This window comes from Athene noctua, chromosome 19 (assembly GCF_965140245.1).
Source record: "Athene noctua chromosome 19, bAthNoc1.hap1.1, whole genome shotgun sequence".
Lineage (NCBI taxonomy): Eukaryota > Metazoa > Chordata > Aves > Strigiformes > Strigidae > Athene > Athene noctua.
In genome coordinates, this window is record NC_134055.1 from 12,740,761 (window position 1) to 12,755,424 (window position 14,664).

At 62.3% G+C, this 14,664-nt stretch overlaps 1 protein-coding gene across 5 annotated transcripts in view; it reads left to right on the forward strand.

The window, feature by feature from the left end:
- HIP1 (huntingtin interacting protein 1) overlaps window positions 1–13,875 on the forward strand; it is a 52,357-nt gene extending 38,482 nt beyond the window's left edge. For all 5 annotated transcript variants that reach the window (XM_074923182.1, XM_074923184.1, XM_074923183.1 and 2 more), the window contains 22 exons: window positions 3,121–3,196; window positions 3,516–3,647; window positions 4,283–4,380; window positions 4,538–4,610; window positions 5,038–5,221; window positions 5,317–5,405; window positions 5,498–5,614; window positions 5,706–5,807; window positions 7,483–7,677; window positions 7,796–7,943; window positions 8,103–8,189; window positions 8,309–8,416; window positions 8,658–8,794; window positions 8,901–9,011; window positions 9,125–9,183; window positions 9,317–9,410; window positions 9,781–9,881; window positions 9,994–10,099; window positions 10,335–10,458; window positions 10,674–10,735; window positions 11,309–11,420; window positions 11,744–13,875. In XM_074923182.1, coding sequence (XP_074779283.1) covers window positions 3,121–3,196; window positions 3,516–3,647; window positions 4,283–4,380; window positions 4,538–4,610; window positions 5,038–5,221; window positions 5,317–5,405; window positions 5,498–5,614; window positions 5,706–5,807; window positions 7,483–7,677; window positions 7,796–7,943; window positions 8,103–8,189; window positions 8,309–8,416; window positions 8,658–8,794; window positions 8,901–9,011; window positions 9,125–9,183; window positions 9,317–9,410; window positions 9,781–9,881; window positions 9,994–10,099; window positions 10,335–10,458; window positions 10,674–10,735; window positions 11,309–11,420; window positions 11,744–11,754 — 2,326 coding nt within the window. In that variant the 3' untranslated portion in view covers window positions 11,755–13,875. The remainder of the gene's footprint in view (window positions 1–3,120; window positions 3,197–3,515; window positions 3,648–4,282; window positions 4,381–4,537; window positions 4,611–5,037; window positions 5,222–5,316; window positions 5,406–5,497; window positions 5,615–5,705; window positions 5,808–7,482; window positions 7,678–7,795; window positions 7,944–8,102; window positions 8,190–8,308; window positions 8,417–8,657; window positions 8,795–8,900; window positions 9,012–9,124; window positions 9,184–9,316; window positions 9,411–9,780; window positions 9,882–9,993; window positions 10,100–10,334; window positions 10,459–10,673; window positions 10,736–11,308; window positions 11,421–11,743) is intronic.
- The last annotated feature ends 789 nt before the right edge of the window (window positions 13,876–14,664 follow it).

Consider the following 14,664-nt stretch of genomic DNA (forward strand, 5'->3'; position numbering starts at 1 on the left):
GTAAGTTCCCAGACCTGGAGTGCTGGCTCTGTCCTGCCACTGGTGCTCTGGGGGTGCTCCCAGGGTGGAGGGAGTGCAGAGGGGTGCTGGAGCCTCCGTGTTGGGGCTTAGCGGCCAAGTGATAGAGATGAAGTGCGGGAGTAGGTCTTGCTTGGGGCTCTGAAATCCAGCCTGCTTCTACCTCTTGGCTCTCCCTGGAGCTTCTTCCAGGACAGCCGCTCCACTTGGCTAATCTACAGCTATTGAATTACCCAATAACAGCGTTATTAATTCTAACAAGGCGTTCAACCACTGACAGCACATCCAATGATTTAAACCCCTCGAACCCTTTAATTGCAGATTTAAATGCAATTTGCAGTCGACATGCTGAGATGAAAGGCTGGGCACAGGCTGAGAAGCCGAGCGTGGGGGTTTGCCAGTGGGGACACCCTAGGGATGCTTCAGGATGGGTGTTGAGTGTGCAGGGTGCTCAGCACCCTCAGCAGTGTTCTCTGCTTGCAGTGGGTCCATCGCCTCCATCAGGAGATGGATGTGTTGGTAGGAGAATGCAAACAGCACACGGAGGTGGTTTGCAGTGCTGCTGCAGGAGGGAAGGGCTGCACAAGCCCTGGTGGGGACTCACAGTCATGGTACTGGGAGTGTGGGTCAGGGAAAGAAGACTTTTTTTTCCCCCCAATTTTGTTGAATTTAAACAAAAATGCCATTTGCACAAACCCGAGGGAGCTTGTTAAAAAGGACGGCCAAGGATGAAACCTTTGGGTGTTGCAAAGCTGAGGAGTGGTCCATGAAGAGCCTTGCAGAGAGCCTGGGTGCCAGGAATGCTGTTGGGTGGTGCAGTGGAGCAGAGGTGGCTTTCGGGTGGGAAAATCCATCCCTGAGGGGACACAGAAAAGGAAAGGGTAAAGCTCATGGCACTTGTGTCTGTCCCAAAGAAAGCAGCAGATAACAGGTGTAGGAGGAGAGAGCCAGAACCAAGTCATGGTCACCCAGTTCCCTGAGACCTTGGACGTGAGGGTGGCTGTGATGCTGCTGGAGTATTGCCAGTGCCCCGCAGCTGAGAAGTGTTATGGTGCTGGTTGATAAAAAAGGCTCCAGGGAGAAGGGAGGGAGGCAGCAGAGGGACTGACCCAGTGCTTGGCACAGCAGGGAAATGACAAGTGGAATGGAAGAGGGTCTTCATGAAAAAGACAGCAAGGGTGGGGATGCTGCTGTATGTTGTATATATGGGCACTGAGTTCATGAGAGGCCATGAGCTGCTGCAGGGTGATATGCAGTGGGAGTGAACATATTTATTTCCAAAAGTTCTGGGGAAGAAATGGAACTACCCTGAGAAATGCAAGTGACACTGAGCTGAGCAGTGCAGTCGATACACTGGAGGGAAGGGATGGCATCCAGAGGGACCTGGACAGGCTGGAGGAGGGGAACATGTGAACCTCGTGGAGTTCAACCAGGCCAAGTGCAAGGTCCTGCACAGGGGTTGGGGCAACGCCCAGTACCAGCACAGGGAGGGAAGGAGGGAGAGCAGCCCTGTGGAGAAGGACTGGGGGATGCTGGTGGGTGACAAATGGGACATGAGCCGGCAATGTGCGCTCCCAGCCCAGAAAGCCAAGTGTCTCCTGGGCTGCGTCCCCAGCAGCGGGGCCAGCAGGCCGAGGGAGGGGATGCTCCCCTCTGCCCCGCTCTCCTCAGACCCCTGGAGCACTGCGGCCAGCTCGGGGTCCCCAGCACAGGGCAGCGGTTCTAAACTGACCGAGGGTGGGGTTAGGCTGGACACAGGGAAGAAATGTTGTACCCTGAGGGTGGGGAGGCCCTGGCACAGGCTGCCCAGAGCAGCTGTGGCTGCCCCCTCCCTGGAAGGGTTCAAGGCCAGGTTGGACGGGGCTTTGGGCAACCTGGGCTAGTGGAAGGTGTCCCTGCCTGGGGCAGGGGTGGCAATGGATCATCTTTGAAGGTCCCTTCTAACTCAAACCGAGTCCATGATCCTACGAGGTGTGAGGGCAGGTCTCCCCTGGATTAGTAACTGCACAAAGGAGAGGAGACAAATGGTCAGGTTTTGTACCAGTGATTGTCTCAGGGTGGTCCCCAGTGACAGCGCTGGAACTGGTCTTATCGACATGTTTTAAATGTGTTCAAAAAAGAGCAAGCAGTGAAGTGCCATGGCCTCTGGTACGTGATTCTTTCAGGTAGCTGAAATGAAAACCAGCTGCCAAGAGCAGGAGGGGTATGTCATGGTGCCGAGGGACAGTTCAATTCGATGTCACAAACTGCAGACCAGTGCCTGTGGGAAAAACACCAGGCACAAACATCAGCAGACAGCAGGGGCTGTCTGTGGGCTCTGACCACCCAGAGCAGAGACCTTGGGGCAGGTATCAACACCACAAAGACAGCAACTGGGACGCAGGAGTAGCTGGAAGGGAGCCATGAGTGGCATGGCCAGGCTCTGCCACTTCTCCCCAGTTGGAAATCCTGAAGGGGGGTGGCCATGCTCCTGGGGCAGGTGCTTCTGGGGGATATGCTCCTGGGGGAGCTAAAGGTGATGGTGCAGAACCCTCTGAGCAGGAAGCCCCCAACCCGCTGATGGCTGGGTCTGTAGTGGGAGCAATGGTGATGTTTCTCAGCTGTCCCTTCAAGCTTTGGCCATGGTGAGGACAGCACTGAGAGGTGGCTGCACCTCGGTGTGACCCAGTGCAGCCATTCTGCTGCGGTTCAGGGTTTCATAGACTCGCAGAGTGGTTTGGGTTCGAAGGGATCTTTGAAGACCATCCAGTCAACCCCTCTGCAATGGGCAGGGGCATCTTTCACTAGATCAGTGTCACGTCCCGCTCAGATGAGGGAGACAAGTGACTCGTCTCTCCCAATCAGGTTGCTCAAGTTTCAGGTCCTTGGGTTTATGGGAGAAAGCCTCCAGTCACTTGTTGCCAGAGGTGGGAGGCTGGCAATGGGGTCTTCCCAGGACCTGCCATGGGTTTGGTGGCAGCACACACCACCGTCCCCTCCAGCACAGTGCCATGATGTGGTGACACCCTCCTGGAGCCAGGCGAGGAGTTGGAGCTACCCACATTTGGGGTGGGGTGTCTGGTTGGGCAAGAGCCGTCCCTAACCATTCCCTGCCCCTTGCAGGCTGAAGGACCTCTTCTACCGCTCCAGCAACCTGCAGTACTTCAAGCGGCTGATTCAGATCCCGCAGCTGCCAGAGGTGAGGCCCCGTGGTCCCCAGTCCCCACGCTCACTGTCCCTGTGGCCAGGAGCAGCCATGGGGCCAGTGTCACTGCAAGAGTGCCGAAAAAGGGTCACCTGCCACCTTGCCTGGCTTCCAAGGGCTGGTGGCAATGTGGGGCTCATGGGGCCTGAGGCTCATCCTCGCATCCCTCCCTGGGTGGGATCCATCCCTGTGGGTCCTGGCTCCAGTCCCACGGGTCCAGACACAGCCAGCTCTGCACCAGGACAGGATTTTGACCAACCGTGCCCAAAGTGCCGGTCCTCCCCCACCCAGCCATGCTCCCCTCCCTCCCCAGAACCCTCCCAATTTCCTGCGCGCCTCTGCGCTGTCGGAGCACATCAGCCCCGTGGTGGTCATCCCTGCTGAAGCTTCCTCGCCCGACAGTGAGCCCATCACCGACCTGGTGGAGATGGACACGGCCTCGCAGGTGAGCTGCTGCAGTGCTGCTGTTGCCCCTCAGGCTGCAGAGAGGACGCGGGTGCTGTTCAGCTCCGGGTTTATTTCTCCAAAACCAGGCCATGGCAGGGGCTGAGATGGTGGGGATGGCCTCGTGTCCTGGGGAGCCTCACTGCAGGGGCCATGTGGGTGCTGGGTGTCGCATGTGGGTGCTGTTAGGTCTGAGCCAGGCTGAATTCATCTCACAGTGCTTCTCTTAGTGGCTTGGTGCCCTCCAGTGATGGCTGTCTGGGGATGTTTGGTTCCCAGCATTGCCCCTCAGCTGTGCATGCTAGCATTAGGTCTTCACACCCCTCTCCACCAAGGGTTATCCCCCAGGTACCGAGCATTTTAGGAGGGCAGGGGTTGTGTGGTGACATAGCTTTGAGGGTCTTCCCCACACACAGCCCCCCCCAGGGGGTTAACTGGGGATGGCCCAGAGATGTTCAACAAGTTCAGTGCCCTGGGAGCAGCAGGGGGGATCCAACCCCAGTGTCCAGGCAGCACGAGCGGGCAGCAGCCCTGCCGGCAGTCGGCTGGCTTGGCAATGCCGCCGGGGACTTGGAGGGGGCACGGGCTCCCAGGTGGTGGTGGGTTCACTCCAGGTCCATGCTACTCTCCCCACAGAGCCTGTTTGACAATAAGTTTGATGACATCTTCGGCAGCTCTTTCAGCAGCGACCCCTTCAACTTCAACAGCCAGAATGGGATGAACAAGGACGAGAAGTGAGCAGTCCCACGGTGCTGCGGAGGGCCGCGCGCCAGGCTGCTGCCACACAGCAGCTGCGGTGGCACAGGGGACACCTCCCCTCCCGGGATGCGTCCCCATGGCACCGGCATGGCTGGGGGTGCTGAGGATGTACCCGGTGTCTCTCCTTCCCAGGGACCGGTTAATTGAGCAGCTTTACAGGGAGATCTCAGCCCTGAAGGAGGAGCTGGAGAACTTCAAAGCCGAGGTGGGTGACAAAGATCTGGGTGTCAAGCGGTGAGCACCCCTGTGCCAGTCTGGGGGCAGGATGAGAGCCGGTGGCTCACACTGGGAATGGTGCTGGTGGGGTGCTGGTTCTGTGTCCCCAGCTGGGCAAGGCAGTGACTCTGCCTGTCTGTCTGTCCTGCCCTATGGCTTCAGCATCCCTAGCACAGCAATCCCTGCCTGTACAGGGGGTTCCCAGGTGTGCCAGGGGCAGGGGGGCTGCATCCCTACCCCGGGGGTGGGGGGCCAGGCTCACCCCCACTGCCCAGCATCCCCAGTGCTTCACCCTGCTGCATTTGGGGTTCTGGGATCCTGCCCACGGGGTGGCCACCAGATTGTCCCAGCGGGCATGAGACAGTGCTGGCAGCCAGTGAGTGACCCTGGGAGCTGCCCACCCACTGTCCCTGCAGAGTGCCCGGGGCATGGTGCAGCTGCGCGGTCGCAGCAGCGAGCTGGAGGCCGAGCTGGCTGAGCAGCGGCACCTGAAGCAGCAAGCGCAGGATGAGAGCGAGTTCCTGCGTGCGGAGCTGGAGGAGCTGAAGAAGCAGCGGGAGGACACCGAGAAGGCACAGAGGAGCCTGACGGAGATCGAAAGTGAGCAGGGAGAGCTGGCACTCAGCTTGGGGTGGGGGTGAGCCCCGGGGTGGGGGTCCTGGGTGCTCACCTCGGCACCCCCACGTGCATGGCAGGGCGGGCGCAGGCCAACGAGCAGCGCTACAGCAAGCTGAAGGAGAAGTACAGCGAGCTGGTGCAGAACCACGCTGACCTGCTGCGGAAGGTGGGCTCCCTGAAACCCCTCCCGGCATCCCCTTTGCCTGCTGTGCCCTCTCAGCACTGGGGGTCACTGAGCTCTCTCTCTGCCGTCACCAGAACGCGGAGGTGACCAAGCAGGTGACGGCAGCCAGACAGGCCCAGGGGGACGTGGAGCGGGAGAAGAAGGAGCTGGAGGACTCCTTCCAGCGGGTGAGCGAGCAGGCTCAGAGGAAGGTGAGTGGGGACTGAGGGAGGGGGGACACACCAGGGATGGGTGGGGGTTCCTGCATGGGGCACCAATGCCAGCAACCTCTCTTGCCCGCAGTCCCAGGAGCAGGCAGAGGTGCTAGACACGCTGAAGCGGGAGCTGGCAGCCAGCAGACAGGAGCTGCAGGTCCTCCAGGGCACCCTGGAGTCCAGCACACAGGTGAGAGCCCAGCGGTGGCCCCTGCCAGCCCCACCACTGCTCCGGGAGGGGCAGGAGGTCTGCCTGCTGTCATGGTGCTTGGGCGAGGTGTTACCCAGCCAGGAGGCATTACCCACCGTTGGCATGATAATCACAAAATCATCTTGGTTGGAAAAGCCCTTGAAGCTCCTCCAGTCCAACCATGAACCTCACCCTGACCGTTCCCAACTCCACCAGATCCCTCAGCGCTGGCTCAGCCCGACTCTTCAACCCCTCCAGGGATCCCGGGGACTCCCCCCCTGCCCTGGGCAGCCCATTCCAACGCCCAACAGCCCCTTTTGCACAGAAATCCTTCCTCAGAGCCAGCCTGACCCTGCCCTGGGCAGCTTGAGGCCATTCCCTCGGGGCCTGGCGCTGGCTCCTTGGCTCCAGAGACTCATCCCCCCTCTCTGCCCCCTCCTGGCAGGGAGTTGCAGAGGGCCAGGAGGTCTCCCCTCAGCCTCCTCTTCTCCAGACTGAACCCCCCCAGTTCCCCCAGCCGCTCCCCAGCAGACCTGTGCTCCAGACCCTGCCCCAGCTCCGTTGCCCTTCTCTGGCCACGCTCGAGTCATTCAATGGCCTTTTTGGGGTGAGGGGCCCAAAACTGAACCCAGGAATCGAGGGGCAGCCTCACCAGTGCGAAGTACAGGGATAGCATGAATCAACTCCCTGTCTTCTTCCCCACCTCTAGATGAGTTTAATGATGATACCAGGGGGTTTAACACTCCTGGGTGCAAGAGCATGTGGAGTGATGGCCTCCAGCAGCACGGATTGTTGAACAAAATTCCCAGTGAGAGCAGGGTCAGGCAGGGGAGCTCTGCCCACTGTAAAACCCAGGCAGGGAGCATGCCATCACATCTCAAGTCTTTGCACAGGCTTGCTGCCATGCCAGAGGGTATTTCACACCTGTGAAGCTGTGAAGGACAGCAGGGGTTTCCAGGCTCATTGTAGAACGCAGAAGCTGACAGAAAAATGGAGCTGCCCCTCCCTGGGGTGGGCAGATATGCTGCAGCAGGTCAGAGTGTGACAGACTTGGCTCCGGGGCCAGCAGCCAGCAACCTTCATCTGCTCTTCCACCAGGATGCTGACAATCATAATAAAAGTGAATTTTCACTGGTAAAATTGAAAGGGCTCCCCAGGGAGTCTTGGTTGGCCGCAGATGAAGCTGTCAGCAGTGCAGGGGTGCTGCCAGGTGGTGGGTGATGCGGGGCTGTGACCTGCAAGGGCTGTGATGCACCAAGCAGGGATGGTCGAGGTTGTCCAAGCCTGGACATTGTAGAGAGGTTTGTGTTGGTCTCTTCTCACAGAGAATTGGCGATAGAACAAGAGGGAACGGCTTTAAACTGCATCAGGGGAGGTTCAGGCTAGACATGAGGGAAAAATGTTTCCCAGAAGGAGTGGTCAGAGAGTGGAATAGGCTGCCCAGGGAGGGGGGGAGTCCCCACCCCTGGGGGTGTTTAAGGGCCGTTTGGATGAGCTGTGGGGGATGTGGGGTAGGGGAGAACTTTGTAGAGTCGGGCTGAGGGTTGGACTCGGTGATCCCGAGGGGCTTTTCCAACCCGAATGATTCTGTGATCCTGTGTGGACCATGAACAAGTCCCCAGACCAGCGGGTTTGCCCTTAGCACAGATCCAAGCGCCGTTTCGTGCCCAACTAGGTGGGAGTGGAGCAGAGCACCCGGATCACTGGCCTGGAGCAGGAGAGGGACAGGCTGAGCCAGGCAGCAGAGCGGCACGGGGAGGAGATGGCTGCCCTGCATGCTGAGCTGCAACACCTGCGGGACACGCTCAGCCGCGAGCGGGAGAGCAGCAAGGTGGAGCTGGAGACGTTGCAGACCCAGCTGAGAGACAAGGTACCCAATGGGCACCGCTGGTGTGGGGCACCCCAGCATCCCTCTCCCTGCCCAGCTGTGGGGGTTCGGCAGAGCTGGAGGTGGCGGCGGGGCCGTGACGCCTGCACCGGCTCGGCAGGAGAGCGGGGAGCAGGCGCTGCAGCGGCGCCTGGCCGAGGAGCAGTTTGCCCTGCTGCAGGGCACCGCGCGGGAGGCAGAGAGGATGGTGCAGGATGCCCTCAGTCGCCTGGAGGATCCTGCTCACATCGGCTGCACCGGCTCGGCAGGTGAGTCCTCCAGTGCTTGCCAAACCTGGGCCCACCTGCCCCCACTGCCCAAAGCCCACCCTCCCTGTTGTCCTCTGGGCCATGCCAGCAGCGGAGAGCAGTCGTGCCGCACACGGGGATGCCCCCTGTGTTTGAGTCCTGACTTCTCTCTGCCTGCAGATTACCTCCTGTCCAGGACGCTGGCAGCCTCAGAGTGCGTGGAGCGGCTGCGGGATGCTCATGGCAAATACCTTTCAAATCGCACAGGTAAGAGCCAACAGCCCTGGGCAGGGGCTGGGCTGGGGGAAGGGGGAAGCTCTGGCACTCATGGGCCAGGTGGGCAGCACCCACCAGGGCTGAGGCATGTGCCTGCTCTCCCACCACAGCCGTGGGCTCCCTGCTGCCCTGCCTGGCCCTCTTCGCCCACCTCGTCAGTGACACCCTCCTGCAGGGCAGTGCTACCTCCCATGTGGCCCCCATGGAGCCCGCTGACCGTGAGTGCTGCCCAGCAGGGCTGGGGTGGGCAGGCACTAGGGCAGGCAGGGGTGATGGCAGGAGGGGACTGAGTGGGCAGGATGCTGGGGTGGGCAGGGGCGACCCCAGCAGGGCAGGATGCTGGGGAAGACAAGGGCCAGAGTGGGCAGGGGCCAGCGCGGATGGGGTGCTGGGGCGAGCAGGAGCCAGCCTCTGTGTCCCCACGTGCGGCACCCACAGCCTCTGGTGCTGCCCATGCAGGTCTGCTGGAGATGTGCAGGCAGTGTGGCAGCGAGGCTGTGAGCTACCTCAGCGCCCTGCAGGACCCAGGGTCGGTGGAAGGTGCTGACTGCAGCCTGGTGATGACCTGTCTGAGCCGCATCAGCACCATCGGGGAGGTGGGTGCCTCGGGAGGGCTGGTGGGGTGGCGTCAGGGCCATGGCGGGCACTGCCGGAGGGGCTGTGCCACCCCTGGATGTCCCTTTCATCCCATCCTGTCCCCAGGAGCTGCGGCCCAGAGGGCTGGATGTCAAGCAGGAGGAGCTGGGTGACCTGGTGGACAAGGAGATGGCGGCAACAGCAGCAGCCATTGAAACAGCGGCCGCCCGCATTGAGGTGAGGGTCGCCGCATGCCATGAGGCACCTATGGGTGCTGTGCCGGCCGGGGCCACCGGCACAAGGCCAGGATGGAGCACAGGGCTCAGCGTGGCCTCTCCCCCCCCTACCAGGAGATGCTGAGCAAGGCACGGGCTGGTGACACTGGGGTCAAACTGGAAGTGAACGAGAGGTGAGCAGTGACCAGGGCGCTGGGGAGAGCTGGGCAGGCAGGATGGGGCCCAGTGCCATGGGCAGAGCAGCTGCCCCATGGCTCTGGGGTCTCCCTGCCCCACAAGTGGGGCTCAGTGGAGTTTGTCTTGCAGGATCCTGGGCTCCTGCACAGGCCTCATGCAGGCCATCCACATCCTGGTCCTGGCCTCCAAAGACCTTCAGAAGGAGATCGTGGAGAGTGGACGGGTGAGCGAGGAGCAGGAGTGCAGGCAGGGCAGGGGGCAGCAGGTGCTTGGCCAGCCAGGGGTCACCATGCGCTTGCTGGGGACGTGCTGCTCCCAGCCTTGGCCCGTTGGGACACCAACGCTGGCTGCCAGGAGCTCCTGCCCCAGACCCAGTGTCTCACCCTGGCTGCGGCCCCTGGGGTGACACAGAGATCCCTGGTGTCTCCTCCCACGTAGGAGACCCCATGAGCCCCACACTCGATGTCTCCCCAGCTCCCACACACATCCTAAATGAAACCCTGACCTACCCCGTTCCCCCAAGGGGAGCCTGGGTCTCCCAGGCCCTGCCACTCCCCTGTCCCCAGTGCCTGACTGGGCCTTTCTGATGGCAGGGTGCGGCGTCCCCCAAGGAGTTTTACGCCAAGAATTCCCGCTGGACTGAGGGTCTTATCTCTGCCTCCAAGGCTGTGGGCTGGGGTGCCACCGTCATGGTGTAAGTGTCCCCATCCCCAGAGCCGGGAGAGGACTGCAGGGTCCTGCCGTCCCCACAGGGAGGGGACGGGGATGGCCGGACGATGCTCCAGCCCCTCTCTGCCCTCCTGCAGTGACGCTGCCGACCTGGTGGTGCAAGGCAAAGGGACGTTTGAGGAGCTGATGGTCTGTTCCCGGGAGATCGCAGCCAGCACTGCCCAGCTGGTCGCAGCCTCCAAGGTAGGAGCCCAGCACCTCGGCGGGGGGCTCCCAGACCTGCATCGCCCGGCAGCTCCCCCTGGTGCTGCCTGCGCTTGGCTCTGGGCATGTTCCATCTCCAGGCAGGCAGCAGCAAGGCTGCTCCCCTGGCTGTGGTTTAGGGTGACCCTGGGGCACCACGTGCTCACCCCAAACCGTGAGGCTGGTCTTCTCACCCGGCGGGGTGTAAGCGCATCCCTCCTCACTGCCCCGGCAGGTGAAGGCAGACAAAGACAGCGCCAACCTTTGCAAACTCCAACAAGCCTCCCGGGGTGTCAACCAGGCCACGGCCAGTGTGGTGGCCTCCACCAAGGCTGGGAAGTCGCAAGTGGAGGAGAAAGGTAAGTGTGGGGCTGCGAGAGTGCAAACCTGCCCTGGAACCTCTGCTCTTTGCACTTGGTGTCTTTGGTTGGCTGTGCCCCAGTGGCCTCTGCCTGCGGCTGCCCCTCGCTGCCCGCATGTCCCGTGGTGGCAGGCGCTGGAGCAGCGCTGGAGCTGCCAGGGCATCCAAGCTGGGGAGCAGAGCTTGAGGGGGGCTGGTGGTGTCTCTCCACAGACAGCATGGACTTCTCCAGCATGACACTCACCCAGATAAAGCGTCAAGAGATGGACTCACAGGTAGGAGGTTCCCCCATGTTTGGAAAACACACCCGCTCGTGCCTCACTTGGGCTAACGAGAGGCCACTGGGGCTGGAGGGGGGGTGGGTGGGGGTACAAAGTGCGGTGGGTGCGGGAACCCTGCCTGGCTGCCTGCCCCAGGGAGCACCAGCTCATGGGGAAGGCCCAGGGCTTAAAGACAACAGAGGGGTTTGCCCAGGAGCTGCATGCAGCTGGTCCTTGAGCCTTCCCCAACACTGTCCCCCTTGTGGCACAGCAGCCCGTGGTCTCCCCCTGCCCCCATGTAGCCGCTGGGTTGCCCCACAGCACCCACCTCTGCCTGGCATGGGGCAGGCTGGGGAATTCCCCTTCTCAGGGTGCCCACACGGGTCACTCTGCCTTCGCCTGCCTGAGCTCAACCCCTCCCCAGGACCACATACCATCGGAGCACTCTTGGGATGGACCTCGCTGGTCTTTGGGCTTGATACTGGGGAGAAGGGGGGGTGCCCAGCCCAGCATGGCTCTGTGACAGCTGCAGCACCCAGGTTTTGTGCCAGCATGCGGGGTGGCCATGGTGTGCATGATGTCCTTCAGGTGCGGGTGCTGGAGCTGGAAAACCAGCTGCAGAAGGAGCGGCAGAAGCTGGGGGAGCTGCGCAAGAAGCACTATGAGCTGGCAGGAGTGGCAGAGGGCTGGGAGGAGGACGGTGAGTGGATCCTGATCCTGCTCTGGATGTAAAGCTGCTCCGGGAAGGAGTAGGGCAGGACGGGGAGCCCTGCCTGCAGTCCAGGCAGCGAGCGGGCATGGGTTTTGCTTCCGCTGGAGCAAGCGGAGCCAGGGGATGGTCAGTACATATGGGCCCCTGACCTGTACAGGAGCTGTGGGACCCACATCGCCCCTGGGCAGGGTGCTTGGGTGCTGCTGGGGCTCTGCCTCCCTGTGAAGCCCTGGGGTCCCAGGGGGATGGGGCAGAAGGATGCTGGGGTACCACGTTGCTCTGCACCCACTTACCCTCTCTCCCTGCTCCAGCTGCAGATTAAGTCCCGCGGTGGAAGCAGCCTCAGGGGACACCCCCGTGGTGGGCTGAGACCCAGCTTGGTGCAGCCTTTTGGGAAGATCCACAACAAACTGGTGCAAAAGCCACCCCGAAGCACACGTCCTCCGCGTCCCCCTGCCAAGAGCTGCCTCCAGCGCTGGAGCACCAAGAGCTGCCTGGCAAGACCCCGGGGCTGGGAGCGAGGGCTCGCCAGCCTGACGCCAGCCACAAACCGCACATGTATTTATTAGCTGCTTGGGGTTGAGGGGTTCTCCGGGGGGGGGGTGGTGTCTTTAACCCTTTAGTTTTGTTTTTGCACAGATTTTCAGAACTCTTGGAGCCAGCTCTGGCTGAGCAGTCAGGTTTCTTCTGCCTCTCGCTGCTTCTCCAGCCTTAACCCAGTCCCTGGCTCGGCACAAACATCCCCCCGCTCCGCAAAGGAGCCTGCCGCGGTGCCAAGGGCCCCGGGGGTGCCGCCGGGTCGGGAGACAGCTTTTAGGGTGCTGCTGGGCTTGGTGCTAGGTGTGCTCCCCACTCCAGTGGGGGCACTGAGTGCCTTTGGCCACTGCAGGGTGGGGGGAGCGTTCCTGTGGGACAACCTTGGGTTCTGAGGCCAGGGTGCTGGCAGCAGCAACACCGGGAGCAGAGGGTGGTGAGGAGGGAGTGGGGCAGGCAGTGGGACAGATGCTGCTGTGAGCTTCTGCCCCCCATCCTAAGTCCTCAAAATGCCTGCTCCACAGCCCCGCCCCCCTCCCTCCAAGAGCTGGGCTGCCCTGCCCTAACAGATCACTGTGTTCATGCCAGCAATAAACCCTCCACAAGGTGCTGAGCACGGGTTTGGGCAACTGTGGTGCCACCGCGCAAGCCATCAGCTCCTGGGGATGGGGGGGTGGTTCTAGGGCAGCAGCACAGAAGAGGGTTTAGGGGGAAGCCAGGGTGCCTCAAAAGCAGAGCACCCCAAAGCCAGAGCAAGCAGCTCCCCGGACCCGCTCTCCCTGGGCTGGTGACACCCCTGTGTCCTCGCCACCCTCCTTGGTGCATGGGGGAGCGGTGCCAGCGTTGCCAGGGGCAGGAGCAGCTCTGGGGCTGGCAGTGGCCAGGGAACCTTTGTGCCTTGGAGCGGGGGGCTCGGAGGGCAGGGGGTGTCTGCCAGCTCCAGGCCCCCCAGCTCGTCTCACTGCGGCGGGGACGGTGGCGTCAGACTGTGCGACGCTGTCTCCGTCCCTCACAGCCGCCCCCATGGTCCTGCTGGTGCCCCTTGCAGGGCCAGGGTGTCTTTCCCGGCCTGGCAGCCTTGCTGCCTGCACCCTGCCTTCAGGCAGCTGCCTCTTCCTGGGGGGAGACAGCCAGACCAGCTCCCTCAGGGTGCTGGGTGTGCAGAATTGGTCTTTCTCCCTTTAGGAAGTGGTTGCATTGCCCAGGGTGGTGGGCTGTCACCATGTGCTTTCTCAGTGACGTCCGCCAGCCCTTGGCTGGCACTCGGAGCAGTGGGACCCACCTGCATCCCCCTGCCCGTCACCATGGCTTCAGGGCTGCCCCCTGACTACACGCAGGAGAGCGCAGCTGTCCCCCGTGCAGGGACCCGGTGTCCCCATGTCCCCCAACCAGCCCTGCTGCCAACACACCCAGCCTGCTGGGGACCTCCCAAGGCTCCCCGTGGGGGCTCCCACAGCCTCCCCACGCCCCACCACGGCCATACCCCGACCTGCGCCGGCTCCCCTCTGGGTGCATTACCAACCATCCCGTTCTTGCAGGATGGGGGGAGCCCCAAAACCCGCCCCGCTCTTTTTGGGGGGGTGAGGGGGTCTTGCCTGCGTGGGGTACCCCCAACTACCTCAGGCCTCCAGGCTGGGTTGGGGCTGGGGCGATGCAAGGAGGTCACGGTGGTGGCAGGGGCTTAGGGGCGGTGGCACCACTCTCGGCCGAAACCACTTCTTTTTGTATCTCGGCTGGGCGCTGGCGGGGGGGAGTGTCCCCTGCGTGGTCCCTGTCTCTGGTGGCTGGTGTCGGGGACAGTGGGGGTGCCCTTCCACTGCAGGTTGGGTTGATTTTTTTTTTTTTTTCATTGTATAATAATTACTACGTCGTGTGTTTTCGATTTTTCAATAAAGCCTTCAGCCCAGCCCTCCTGGCTCCGGGGTGGTCGTCAGCTGGGCTGTGTCACCATGGGGGTCCCACAGCTCTGCCCTGATGGGTGTGTTCAGCCCTCTGCGAAAAAGTCTGGGGAGATGCTGTCGAGGTAACCTGGGTGATGTCCCGGTGATGATGCCCCCCTCCTGGCTGTGTCCCCAGGGCCACCCTGCATGTCACCTCTGTCCTTCCTGGTCCCTGCTCACCCCTGGAGGACCAGGGGCAGCTTTGGCCTCCTCATTGCCCCATTCCCTTTGAGGGGGGTGACACTGCAGCAGGGGCCCTGAGCAGAGTACCCTGTCCTCCCTGGCTGTGCTGCAGGGTCACCATGGCAGGGGGGTGCTGCTGCTGGGTGGCCCGTGTGGGCCATGACTGGGGAATGACGCCACGCTCCTGGAGTGTCCTGCCCTGGGCAGCACCCAGCGCCCCACCCCTGGCCCTGCCAGGGCTACCCCCTGCATTGCAGAAAGCCCCGTGACAGCCTGTCCCCGCAGCCGTGGTCTGTTCCTACATCCGTGTTCTGCATGGACTGTGCCATTGTCCCTGCCCTGTGACCCCCGGCTCTGCAGGACACAGCGGGGCTGCAGGCAGCACCCCCCTGGAGACCCGTGTCCCCCGGGGACCCAGCAACGCAGCCAGCCTGAACGGCCTCCCCACGGTCCCAGGACCACGGGGGACCATCTCCAGCCCTGCGCCGCAGAGCAGGCTGGTGGTGGTGGCATCCTCCAGCCAGGACAGGGGGACAGGGAGCTGCCCCTGTGCCTGGGGGTGGCCGGGGACGGGC